General features: G+C 34.3%; 1 protein-coding gene across 3 annotated transcripts in view; it reads right to left on the bottom strand.

Moving 5' to 3' along the window:
- Positions 1–1742: 1742 nt before the first annotated feature.
- INTS13 (integrator complex subunit 13) overlaps positions 1743–13793 on the bottom strand; it is a 28059-nt gene continuing 16008 nt past the window's right edge. For all 3 annotated transcript variants that reach the window (XM_017670335.3, XM_017670334.3, XM_017670336.3), the window contains 9 exons: positions 13007–13096; positions 12715–12804; positions 11264–11442; positions 9998–10168; positions 9623–9777; positions 9099–9329; positions 7417–7556; positions 2987–3122; positions 1743–2221 (listed from right to left, as the gene is read on the bottom strand). In XM_017670335.3, the coding sequence (XP_017525824.1) occupies positions 2182–2221; positions 2987–3122; positions 7417–7556; positions 9099–9329; positions 9623–9777; positions 9998–10168; positions 11264–11442; positions 12715–12804; positions 13007–13096 (1232 nt within the window). In that variant the 3' untranslated portion in view covers positions 1743–2181. The remainder of the gene's footprint in view (positions 2222–2986; positions 3123–7416; positions 7557–9098; positions 9330–9622; positions 9778–9997; positions 10169–11263; positions 11443–12714; positions 12805–13006; positions 13097–13793) is intronic.

Genomic DNA, 13793 nt, shown 5'->3' with positions numbered 1-13793 from the left:
TCAAAAGACCTCTGGTAAAGGAGGTGGAACGAGTTGGCGGGATAACTCTGATACCAACAGCATGGAGTAACACAGAAAGCTATTGGCACAGTAGAGTTCAAAATGCAGCCATAGACATCTTACTACACTGATGGATAGTGCCTGCAATGGGGTATAGGGGGGATTTGATAATATGGGGTAATGTAGTAAGCACACTGTTTTTCATGTGAAACCTTCATAAGAGTGTATATCAATGATACCTTAATAAAAAAAAGTGTGGGACATATACACCATGGAAAAAAAAAGAAGAAATCCTGTCATTTGTAACGACATGGATGGATCTAGAGGGTATTATGCTGAGTTAAGCCAGGCATAGAAAGACAAATTTGGTATGATTTCACTTATTTGTGGAATATAAAAGCAAAGCAAAACAGAAGGAACAAAACAGCAGATTTCATACTCAGAAGTGACTAGTGGTTACCATGGGGGTGGGGTTGTGGGTGAGTGGGGAAGGTAAGGGGAATAAAGGGGTGCAAAAATTCTCAATTCTCAATCATAATAGAAGCTGGTCACAGAGATGGTAGTACAGCATGGAGAATGTAGTCAATGATTCTCTAACATCTTATGTGACAGACAGCCACCGCACTAGTGGGGGTGAGGTTTTAAATAATATGGGTAACTGTTAAACTACTGTGTTGTATATTTGAGACCAATATAAGATGGTGTATCAACAATACTTCAATAAAAAGAATTTTTAAAAAAATGCAGCCATAGAAAATACCACCAGCTGGTAGAGCACAGTAAAAGGAGTTCATAAATAGTATCTAAAAATGAGACTGAAATGTGGATAAGACTGTCAACAGGTAAGTAGCACACTGGAAAAGGAAAAGCATAAAATGAGAGTAAAAATGATCCCAGTCTTTGAAGTTGGGTTGTAAAGGAAGATTTTGGATCCAGAAATAAACAGGGACTCCAATGGAGCACAAGCTGGAAAATGGGTATCAAGAATAAGACAGAGAAGATCAGAACCCAAACAGAAGCAAATATGATGTAATAATTCAGTACTGGATTATAGCTCCTTAAATCTTGCAAGTCTAAGGTGCTAATTAGGCCTGTCATGCTTGTGCATGACTTGTGTAGGTGTCTATCTAAACAGTGATAAGGAATAAAAATAGCTCTAGCCTAGGCGAGAGGGCTGGTGCAAGGGCTGAGAATGAGACAGTTGATACGAGAGAGGAATGTAATTTTCCCTGAACTGACAAGGCAGCCTGCTGAACCCTTGTTTAAATACCAGGTTTGTTGTTTATTTTTTTAATCGAAATACTGGATCTCTATGTTTAAACAAAGGGCTTTTTCCCTCCTCTACTTAACACTCAAGGGAAAATGGCAAGCCTAGAATAAACATTTAACATTGAAATAACATGAGATTCCAGATGAAGAAGCTTAAGAAAACTCACCAGACGTACCCCACATAACCATGACATTTCTACCAAGATTCTATCCAGGGATAAAAACAAATAACCCAGTGACTTTCTTCTCTGTGACATAATTTCCTTTATGCTTCTCCTTCAATATGATAAGTCAGTAGAGAGTAAGTGTCTAGCAGAAAAATATGTGTTCTAATATGGGTAAATATAAATTTATACCAACAACCTGAAAATTCTGCTTTAAAATGGATAACACATATGCAAAATAATTTAAAATACAAGATAAACAAACAAAAAAACACCCTTTTTTGAAAAGCACTGTATATATGCTGTAGGTGAAGAGGCAAGATTTTATTTTGAATATTGCAAAAGTCACCTAAATTCTGATAAATTTTTTTAATTTCTAAAAGTTGAGTCATTAAATGATTATCTTTTTCCTAAAGGAATACTCCAGTATTTTGCATTTCAGATATTTTAATAGTTTTATTTGGCAAAGAGAAGCCTAAGAATTTTTTAAAAAACATTTCCAGAGGGAACGCCCTTTACCATAAAATAAATTTGTGTGATTTAGGAGGACAAATCTCAAATGTATATTTTTGATATATGTGCCAATTTTACAATTAATACAAAAAAGATAGTTAGTTGAAATATTTTAAAAATGTAAAAACTAGTCCAGGCAACAAACAACTATACAATCTTGCTGTAAAAGTACTTGTATCAAATTCTGCCCAAAATATTTACGCAATGTAGTAAATTTAGTTCCTCAAGTCACTCTTCACTGCCGGCTGGCTTTTCCATTTTCTGTTGTCTCCATTCTGAAAAATAGGAGGAAAAGAAATGAATTGATAAAATAAAACATTCACCTATTGCCATTATTTTTTGTCCCCTTATCTTTCACATGAAACTAACTCTAATATATTCACAGAAGAACAGCAGCGCTTCAGAAAAGGAGTAAAGTTAGGGTTCCTCTGGTGAGTCTTAACATCCCAATTTCGCAGATGAGTGAAAATTAAGGCCAAGAGAGATTGAGTGAGTTTCCCAAGGTTATACGTCAAAGGCTACCTTTTCCATCACACCTTTCCAAGCAAAACTAATCAAAACAATCTCTCCCATTTAGTCAAGGATTTCCTTTTCCACTAAAGAAAAGCGTTTACCAATATATCTTCAAGAAGTCTTCTAAAAAAAAAGACATTAAAACAATCAAAACTGAGAGTTATTCAATTAAAATCAGTAATTTTATTGTGTTACTTAACAGGAAAATATTTTCCCCTGTTATTTTATACAGATTCAGGGTTGCATACTAAGTTTTCTCTATGATTGTTTTTCCCTCAATTGTGTTTACTGAGCAATGAAAAACAATGCTCTACGGAAAAAATATTTTTAGGGTTACAATCAACATAATCAGGGCTTTTTCAATAATCAAGACTCAAAGTTGTTAATTTTTTCTCTTTATAATAACAGTTATCAGTTTATAATATTAGTAATAAAAATTGTTGAACACAACAGAATGTTTATTATTTTTTAAACTTATTATAGTAAGGCAATTAATGAAGCCAACTTCTACAGTAAATAATACAGACCCATTTTCCTCTTTAAGATGTTGATATAACTCAGCTCTGTTATTAACAGAATTCAAACGTCCAGCAAACTCTTGATGTTTTCTGGAATTGGCAGTGTTGAGTCTATTACTCCACAAAGATAATAAGGACACAGGCCCTGGTGTTGTAATTGAAAGAAGAGAAAAAAGGTAGAATAATTCATTACTTCTAAATTTACAAATTTAAAAAACTTACCTTTAATTCTATTTTTCAGTCCGTACAATTACCATCTTTCTCCTATTCTAAAACTTACATGTGTTTAAGGGTCCCCAGGACCACCTCCTAGTTTGGTGACTTGCTGGAAGGACTTAAATTACTAGACACAAAGTGAGAGTCATGGCTAAGAGTCATTGCACGGTAAGCAAACAGAGTCACCAGTCTGGGGGAAGGAAACACCACGCAAAGACTGGAGGAGTCCATCTGCAAACTTCCCACGCTCTCTGCCTCCAGCGAGGGCTCACGCTGAGTGCGTTCTCTCTCCAGGTGCAAAACTGCAGCCATGTGTGCACAGTACTTCTTCCAGAAAACTCATTTGGGTCTCAGAGTCACTGGGGGCTAATCACACAGGCATTTTCTGCCCAAAACAACCAGGAAAATTCCAGACTCCTAGAAGGAAAGCAGGTGTTTGGTTCCGATGTTAAGGCAAAATGACTCCATCACTTAGGACATGTTCTACAAGCCAAGTTCCTGGATGCCAGCTAAGGGCAAAACATGCAAGCAGGCTCTTCTAATGAAAACAACCTGAGGCTTGCCATGTTAACTATTTTGTACACAATATGAAACAGGCCAAAGAACTAGAATAGCCACACAACTTCGAAAAGTAGGAAAAAGAAGACTCACTACCTGATTTTAAGACTCTACTTGCAGTGATGTGACAGTATTGTATTGGCAAGCGGACGCACAGATCAACGGGACATAAAAGAAAACCCAGGAAGGGACTCCCACATATAAAATCAAGTGATTTCTGTCCAAAGGCAATTCAACAAAGAAAGGACGGTAGTTTCAACAGATGCTGCTGAAACAAGGAGGACATCATATACAAGAAAATTAACACTGACCTACAACTTATGACATATTAAAAAAACAAACCTTAAAATGGATCCTGGCCTTAATATAAAATCCAAAATTATAGGACTCCTAAAAGAATACAGAGGAGTAAATCTTTGTGATTTTGGATAATGCAAAGGCTTCTTATACATAACACCAAAAGCATAATCTTTAAAAAAAACCTGATATATTGGACTTCATCAAAATTAAAGGCCTGGGCTCCGCCAAAGTTATAAATATTTGGCCACAGAAAACATTTGCAACTCAAATATCCAACAAAGGATTCGTATCCAAAACCCCAATAGCCCAGTTTAAGAATGCCAGAAGTATCTGAATGAGCCCTTCATCAAAGAGTGCATACAGCTGGTGAATAAGCAACTGAGAAGAGGCTCACCATTAGTTAAAAGATAAACAGAAATTAAAACCACAGCGAAATACTCCTACCTACTAATTGGAAGAGAAAAAAAGAAATCCTGTCGATAGCAAATGCTGCCAAGGACACAGAACAACCAGCACTCGTAACTGCTGGTGGGAATGAACCAGCCACTTTCGAAAAATGAGTTGGCAGCTTCTAATAAAGTTAGCCAAATGCAATGTAAAGAAAATCAACTGATAAACATACAGCACAGATGAATCTCAAATCATTCTGCTATGTGAAATAACCCAACCTCAAAAGCAGCACACTTTTATGATTTCATTTATATGGCACAATTATAGGAAGAGAAAACACATCAATAGTTATGAGGAATTGTGGTAGAGGGAGTGTAGGATAACCAGTAACGGGCAGTCCAACAGACTTTTTTGGGGTGATGAAACTGTTCTATACTTTTACTATGGTGGTAGTTACACAACTGTGAGCATTGTCTAAACTCACAGAACTGTACACGAAGGAGTTAATAATTACTGCACATAAATTTTTAATAACATTAACAAAATAAAAGCATTTTTCTTCTTATAAGACAAATACATGTTCATTAGATAAAATTTAGAAAGCAACAAAACAAAGAAGGAAATCAAAAGCACCCATAATATCACAGCTATCTTTTTTCAATGCCTATCTAGTACTGGTAAAGCTGTATTTTGGTGTTTCTGTTGGTGTATCACACAAAGATCACTGAATTGGTTTTCACTGTATCTAGAGGGCATGTTTGGAATAGCCCAGTATTATATGAAGAGTATACAGCAGGCACAAAATTCACTTTAGAGGGTCCTCGGAAGTCATTTACCAAAGCAGATGAAATTGAGGTATAATAAAAGGCCCATATAAGTTTCTGGAGACATGTGACTTAGGTTGTAAGACAGAATGAAAGAAAAAACACTTTTGTTTCAACACCCAACCTTGAATGGAAGTGAACAAGGGAAGACAAGACATTGATTTGCTATCAAGTTGCTCCCCATATGGGCCATTCTACATAATGTTTCAGGGTGAAAAGCATTAGGGATCTATTTAATTTAACTGTAAGTGATAAGCTAGTGTATATGTACATAAAAAATTATGTACATTAAACACTACCTTTGCCCCCAACAGTAACAATAAAAAGATCATACCTCTTGAAGCCCAAGAGCCTCTCTATTTTAAGAATGAAAAACAAAATGGAAATCAAGGTATATATGGTTTTGTAGCCTGCTCTTTTAAAAAAGCTTTATTCATTCAACAAATGATAGTTGAATTTCTACTTTGGGACAGGGACTGCATTGGGTGATACTGACATAATAATAAATTTTAAAAAGCTCCTGCCTTTAAAACGCCCAGGCTGCTAGTAGAGGCAAGATGCTGACAAGTGCATCAGTGCAGTTCTCCCAGCACTCCCAACAGCAGCAACCTGGGGTGCGATGGCAGCACAAAGCAGCACCTCACTTAACTTCCTGTTTTAAATACTGAGGTAATATAGGTGACATGTGATATTATATAGGTTCAGTTGTACAACACAGCAATTCAACATTTATATACATTACGAAGTGATCACCACCATAAGTCCAGTTGCCATCAGTCACCAGATATAATTATTACAGTATTACTGACTGTATTCCCTCGCTGTTTTTCACATTTCTCTGTTTAATAACTGGAGTTTGCACCTCTATAATCCCCTTCACTTGCTTCACCCACCTCCCCCTGTCCCTCCCCTCTGGCATCTAACTTAATTGCTAAGTTAGGAAGTCAGGGAGCTCTTCCCTGTAAAAGACTTGCTTAAGCTGAAATCTGGATGATATACATGAGCAAGAGGAAAAGTGGGCATTTGTGGCAATAATTATTTTTGTGCTATATAAATTCCACCCTATGAACACACACCATCACTCAGTCATTTTCTTATTAGTTATGTGTTCTGGTTGCTTGCAACTTCTTGCCACTCTAATAATTTTTAGAGTTCTACTTTCCAAGCAGTGTGGAGGCACTGTTCAGATTAAACCCAAATTTCTCATCCTACTCAACAGTGACATATTTTGGCATTTGAGAACAGGATAATTTATCAACAATTGTTTATTTCCCAGGCACTCTAACAAATGCCTAAAGGAAAATGTGGCGAGATCACCCTTATCTCAGATTTCAGAGAAATCAGTAAGCTGGAGAATATTAGCATGTATTATGATATATAGACTACAGCAGACGCATATAAAAATCATAAGCCTTACCTTCTTCCTGGGATGAGCTGCCAATACTACAATCTGGCCGGCCCTGAGTCTTACTGCCTTAGGACAGGCATAGTGACAAGATATCAGACAGTTCTCTGTCTTACCATTACCTATTTTTTCTGAAAGTATTAAATCTTTTTCCTGAAAGTAGCTTATCTTCAAGAAAACTAAGGCCTACAATGATTTCAGGAGCCCCCAACCCATATCATATCTGTGATGCCTAAAATTCCTTAAAGAGGAAATTAAGTATTTCAGCCTAAAAATAAGAGATAACAACAGGCTTTATAATGAAAATATTTTTCACAATACCTTGACTAAAACTTATTCACACATTTTGATTTATCAATAAATGGGTGCTATCAGATCCTTCCATAAGTTCATTAAGAGTTTAGGGAAAAGAGTTTGTCTTCAATAACCTAGGACTTACTATAGTTTCAGGAACATAAACAGATTCAAGATTACAAAGTTGAAATTTCTTTAAATACAGAACGTATAAAAGTGCTTATACTCCAAAGCCTTCATTAATGAAGGTCTGACACTAGTTATTCTTTAATGATGACAAATACACTTACTGCCTGTATTTTCCAAGGCTATAAACAATGAATCTCCTAATCACTTTCCAGAAACTGTTAGTACCTATTGCTCCTGTACACAACATTAAACGATACTGTACAAAGCAGAACTAAATTTGAAAAGCTTTTTAAGATACAGTGACCACACCTTTACTCACTTACCCTTTGATTTTTCCACTGGTGGAGTTTCATCCATTTCAACAAGGGGCTTTTTGTTTGGAGGTTCTGGGGAATCAGGTGAATCTTTTATAATCTCAGCTTCAGCCAGGTCTTCTTTTCCACGTTCTAAGATTCCTTTTAATCTTTTACAGAGGCAAACAATAAAATTTAGAGTTTAAATTTTTAGCAATTTAAATACTTCAAAATAAACTAGATTTTGCACAGCAAATAAAAGAGCTGCTCTCACAAAGTAAACCATCAGAAGCTAAACCTCCATCTAAAATCAAGAGAAAGAACTTAATGAATTAAACCCAAGTTTCCCTTTTCCTTCATCATAATCATGTAATAATTCAGTAACATAGTTAGCTGTAAAATATTTTAAATATGAATAAAAATTTAAGAAGCAAATATTTAAAAGGTCAGAAATGTGACCTTTGGAAGAAACTTCATAATTTTAAAAGATATGGACAAAATATTATTTCAAATTACAAATAAGATTAAGAAATCTACTATCATTTGTTCCCTAATTTATATGTTGTGGAAATGTATTTACATTCCACAAATTAGAAACTTAACTCCAAGTTTATTTTGAGTTTCATCAGAGAACAGAAACACTTTCAAAACATATAAAGATGTACTTGATGACCAGCCGGCTCTGAATGTGAGCACTTTTCTTTTCCTCTTTTTAAAAAGAGCCAATTCCATTTCAGAGACTCCGTAGCTCTGAGGAAGAAGTGAGCTTCTAAAGTCAAAGAGAATAAAAATGTTCTACTCATTTTTGGATGAAATGACAGGATTTCTAGAATTGGCCTGAAAATACTCCCATTGGTAAGAAGGGTGGTGGTGGAGGTGAGGGGAGTGGATGTAGTTACGTATGAAATGAGATCTGCCAGGAACTGATTAACTACTGGAAGTACATGATGGGGTAACTATTGCTTCTACTGTTGTACATGTTTGAAATTTTCCATAGTAAGTTCTGTTTAATTCTTAAGGTACTTACCACATGGCCATTATATATTTACCTAGTTCTTTGCCTGAGTTTCGGCAAGGGGGCAAAGGATGAAGCCAGCTTATATCTTATGATACTGTTATTTATAGGCCTTCATTACTTTTTATGCTTTTTTACATTTAACCTTGATACAGTTATAGTCATCACAGACTAAGGAAAAGGGGGTACTGCTGAGGAAGGTTTTCAGATTTAGGACTATGCTCCCAAGAGCATCCTGTGCCTATTTTTGTGACAGTATCTCCCACACTTTGCTGTCATCAGCCTTACTTGCCTATCTCTACCACAATACTGTATGATCTTCCAGGGCAGAGATCTTGTCAAATGGCTGGCACATCACAGGCATTCAATAAATATTTACTGAACAAAGAAATAAAACTATGCATAACGCATAAAGCAAATAATGACACCAACCATTATGCATTATGATTGTCATATGTTAATTAGGAAAAACTTAAACACTACCTTTGCCCCCAACAGTAACAATAAAAAGATCATACCTCTTGAAGCCCAAGAGCCTCTCTATTTTAAGAATGATAAAAAAACCAGTTATACAATAAAATAAACACATATTAAATGAACTACTTTAAATGAAGTCTGAATGTTTGAATGTGCTACACACAAAACGTGACATGCTAAAAAGCACCAGGGTGCATCTATATCAATGTCAACAAGTCACCTCTCTGAATCTTGCCAAGATTTCTCCTGCTCATAATCTTTCACTGCTTTCTCTGACTTGTCCTCTTTGTCCTCCCTCTTTCTTCCTCGTTTCTTTCGTTCTTCTTCTTCTGGGGGTTTGCTCCTACAGGCCATCAGACATTCCAAGACCCTCTGATGCTTCTCCGAGTTGCTGATATGGGCTCTGACAAGGGTTTCTAATTCATTCCACATGATACGGTATTGCTCATCTCTGAAGTAAAGATTTAAAACAATGTTCTTAGAAATAAGAACACTTTAAATAATATCGAAGTGTCACAACCGGTAAAGGAAATAAACGACTTTTTTTCTTTCTCAATAGTTACTGGTGCAATTCTAAGTTTAATGTATCTAATTCTGCTTTTCTGTATTTTATATCATTTCATCTCAGTTATATGAATGTAACTTAATAAGTTAGCTTAAAAAATAGCTTAAAAAATAAGTTAGCTTAAAAAAATAGTATGCATCAAATAAATGTGACATAAAGAGAAAGTAAGGCAAAACTACCTTTTAGGGCCTTTTCCTCTTGTACCAACTGTGGAAATAGGCAGAGGATCATTTTTTCTTTCCATATCAACTAAGTTGTATATTGTTTTTTGACAGTTTAATACATCTTCTTCTGTCAAAGATTCTTTCACAATAACACTGGCTAATGGAACTACCTGTTAGATTTTTTTAAAAAAAGAAATGAAAGTCTGTCTTGAAAAACAAATATCAAAGGATCCAGAAAAAAATTCAATTAATTTTAAATATCACCATGGCAAGATAATCTATGACTACAATTTTCTATTACTAATCTTTAACAAATTCATATATTTCATTTTTTGCTTGAGAAATGGTACATATAATTAATTGAGAAGATAAGTTTAAACTAACACTTACCGCTTGCATGTTAAAAATGGTGGTTTGTGAAATAATCATAGGCCAGTAACGGGTGTGTTTTTCTAACTGATCTTTTGCTCGTTCCAAAGGGATCTCAAGACTTCCATCGATTTTATATCTGGGGTCTAGAAAAGGAGTTAATCTGTTTTCCCTCATAAATTCACCAAAATCCTAATGATAACCAAATAAGATAAAATTAGAAACTATTTTCTAATGTTTCAGTACGGACTACATGTAATAGTCTGTCTTCCTGAAGTCTTCCATTCCATCCTGTGCTATGCAATGAACCATCTTGTCTACCTGTCCCTCCCCACTGATTTGTTTCTGAACATGAACCCTATTAGCCTGTATTACAATGGAGGTAAGAAAGCCTCAGACACCAATGCATTCATGGTTTTTTCCACTTTTTAAAAACCAAGGCACACTCATGTTTCTTTACTTCTGTGTTATACATATACACATACAGATAAAAGAATGAGCTAATTACACTGGAATACCCATTTGCTTACTTAAAAACTACCTTGACGTGACATCAAAATGTCAACAGTGGTTCTCTTTAAATGATGTAATAACAGGTTATTTACAGTCTTTGTTTTCTTCCCCTTTTTTTAAAGACATTTATATTCTCTTAAGTTTTCTATAAAGTTTATTAGTTTTCTCATTTAAGAAGATGTAAAAACAAAACAAAAAAAGCCTAGTACAATTATTTAGAGTATATAACACTTTGTAGTTTACAAAGTACATTTATAAACATAATCACATTTAATCTTTACAACCATCTCAAAAAGTAGACAGTCATGAAATATTGGATTTAAACCAGGGGTGGCAGTGAAAAATTAAAATCAGAACAGAATTTCTACTGAAAACAAATAAATAATTTCCTTGTATGCACCTTTCAAAATATAAACATTTAATATTATTTCAAAGTAGCAGCATCCAAATATTGCAGTGTTTTTGTTTGCCATTTAAGTTCCTAGAAATAAAATTCTACCTAAAATATTAGTTCCAATCAATTTCCATTCTTCCCTGTAATTCCAGTGTGTCAATGCCATCCAGATACTTCTCAGTATACACTGAATACAGTGATAAATAGCTCTTCTGATTAAGTAGTGCAGGAATTCACCTAATTAAATAATAATAATCTACTAATAATAACTTCTCCAAACCCATTTTTGTCACAGACCTTAGCATATCATAGGTACTTAATACCACTTGCTGAATGATGAGAGACTCAAAACATTGAATGTATACATATTAGAGTCTTACTGTGATCCGGTAGTCTGTAACTCTTCCTCCACATCCTTCACTAATGGAAGGCGGATCTTCTAGAATGGATCGAGAACTGCTAAGGACGTGCAAAAAAATCTCTCCTCCATGGCTACTAAGCATATGACTAATGACTTTGGAACCTGACTTTCGTGGCTGTTCCAATAAAACAGAACGACCTGTCAAAAGCAAGATCACTCTATCAGTAATAAAATTCAAATGAGCTCTTATGTTTTTCCCTTAAGATTTATGCCTAATTTTTCATTTTACTTATCCTCGTATTTTAACCAGCATTCAGCATTGCTAATTTAGTATATCTGCAGTTCACATTCTGAAAGTCATAATTCTAGTCACAGGATATAGTTGTACAGTTTTCCAAAATAAGTATAGTAGTCTCATATAATGTGTGGTTATATTTGTCATTCAGTTACAAAGTTCATACAAAATTTTCTTCCTGGACATCCAGAAGAAAAGTGAGATAACTGTTAATAATCCTCAAGTTATCAAGGCTATAAAACATATGGAGGAAAAAGCCAAGTCTCAATTCACTACCACAAAACCTCCTTATCAGCATGGTTATCACAATTACTTTCTATTCCATGTGACCAAATGTTGATCTGTATTTTACATAGTCTCATAATCAAGTCATACTTAATAGAACAATGAAATTAAATTTATGATAAAGCCTGACTTGTCATATCATTGGTTCTAAAACCTAGTTGATTATAAGGAATTTATATTTAGTAAATGGAATCCAGTAACTTTTTAAAAAAATTTCATGCAAGGAAACACAGGGGCCTATGTGAAAGAATCACATGGTATAGTACTGAAGATACAATGTTTATTTATGATAAAGATCTAATGTTCAACGATAACTAGGTCCATATATTTTGTAATCTAAAATTCAAAAGGCAAGATAATGGTCTATATTGTTCTATCTTCAAGAAAAAATCAACTTAGACTCTAAAGGTCAAATTTTTAAATTAAAAATACTTAAAAATATATTTTAAAAACTTATTTAGATAAAATAGTCTAAAAAAATGAGGTCATCTTATTTTTAAACATTAGTAAAACTGTTAAAGGGTATTCAAAACTAACTTTAAAACAATTTGGTGAAATAAAATGGTTAAACTATACTGAAGAATGAATTAGTCATGGGGACGAAAATTACACATGGAGAATATAATCAATGGTTCTGTAACATCTTTCTATGTTGACAGACAGTAACCACACTAGTTGGGGTGAGCATTTAGTAATGCATATAACTGTCAAATCACTATGTTGCATACTTGAAACCAATGTAATATTATATATCAACTATACTTTGATAAATATATATTTTTAAAAAAATTTATTGAAGAAAATAGCTTTTCAGAGTTCACATTCCACATATTCTCACTAATGATTTCACTTGGAGTAATCTCAGTCAAAACAATTCAGTGATGAGTTACCATTCAGAAGAAAATTCGTGAGGCAGGAGGAAGGTCTACTATTTACATCTACAGGTGAAATCCGGTAAGCGCCAGTACAATAGTGTAATTCTGAAAAAGAAGAAAATACTGATCTGAAAGAATATAAAGGAATGTTTCCACAATTTAAAGAGAGAGAGAAAAAAAAAAACTTGCTCCTTGAGCCCTTAAAACAAACACAAAAATTCAAAAAGAAAAGAATTAATGATCCCTATATGACACTTTAAGAACCTTTTGATTTATTCTTTCCTTTCATTTATTTTTAAATACTTACCAATGTTATTTGTCCTTGGTGTGCACCATTTCAATGTTATTGTTTCTTTAAATGAGCCTTCTCTGCTGCTTCCACCTAAGTGGGTGTCACCTTTAAAAATAAGCCAGAGAAATAGTGACATTACTGGACAGTCACAAACTTCAAATTGTTTACCCAAGATTTCCAAAGTATTTTAAACTCTGTAAGAGAAAATACCTCTGGGAGAACATCATTTTTACAAAGTCTCCCAGAAAAATAACAAGTAGTGTTTGGACATTAGCTATGATTAAAATAAATATGTAATTTTCCTTTAAATTTCCTCATTAATTAATCACATCAGTCACTGTACTGGAAGTCAGAAGCAGAAATTTTTAAAATTTCAACAATCTATAACTGCTTCCCTGGAACACCATTAAATAATGACATGGTTACTCAAAGCTTTACATGCACAACCTATTATACTGAATCCACATGAATTTATGAGAAGAAACATAAAATGAGGGATCTAGAAAGTAAACATGTGAGAAGATATACCAGTGAGCATTTTTTTTGCCTTAATGGAGTCTACAATAAACAGATGTTAATAAAATAATGAACAAATGCAAAACCATAAAGCTGGCAAAGCTCTGAAGGAGAGGTACATGGTGCTACGAGTGTCTATGCACAGAGTCCGGCCTACTCTGAGAGCAGGGAAGGCTTCAAGAGGTGAAAACTAGTTCGAATTCTAAGAGGATGGATGGGAATTAAGAAATGAAGGAAAGAATATTAGATCAAAGAAAAACAGCAGATGTCAAGATACTACGGCAGG

This window comes from Manis javanica, chromosome 15 (genome assembly GCF_040802235.1).
Source record: "Manis javanica isolate MJ-LG chromosome 15, MJ_LKY, whole genome shotgun sequence".
NCBI lineage: Eukaryota > Metazoa > Chordata > Mammalia > Pholidota > Manidae > Manis > Manis javanica.
This window is presented reverse-complemented; position numbering and strand designations above follow the sequence as displayed.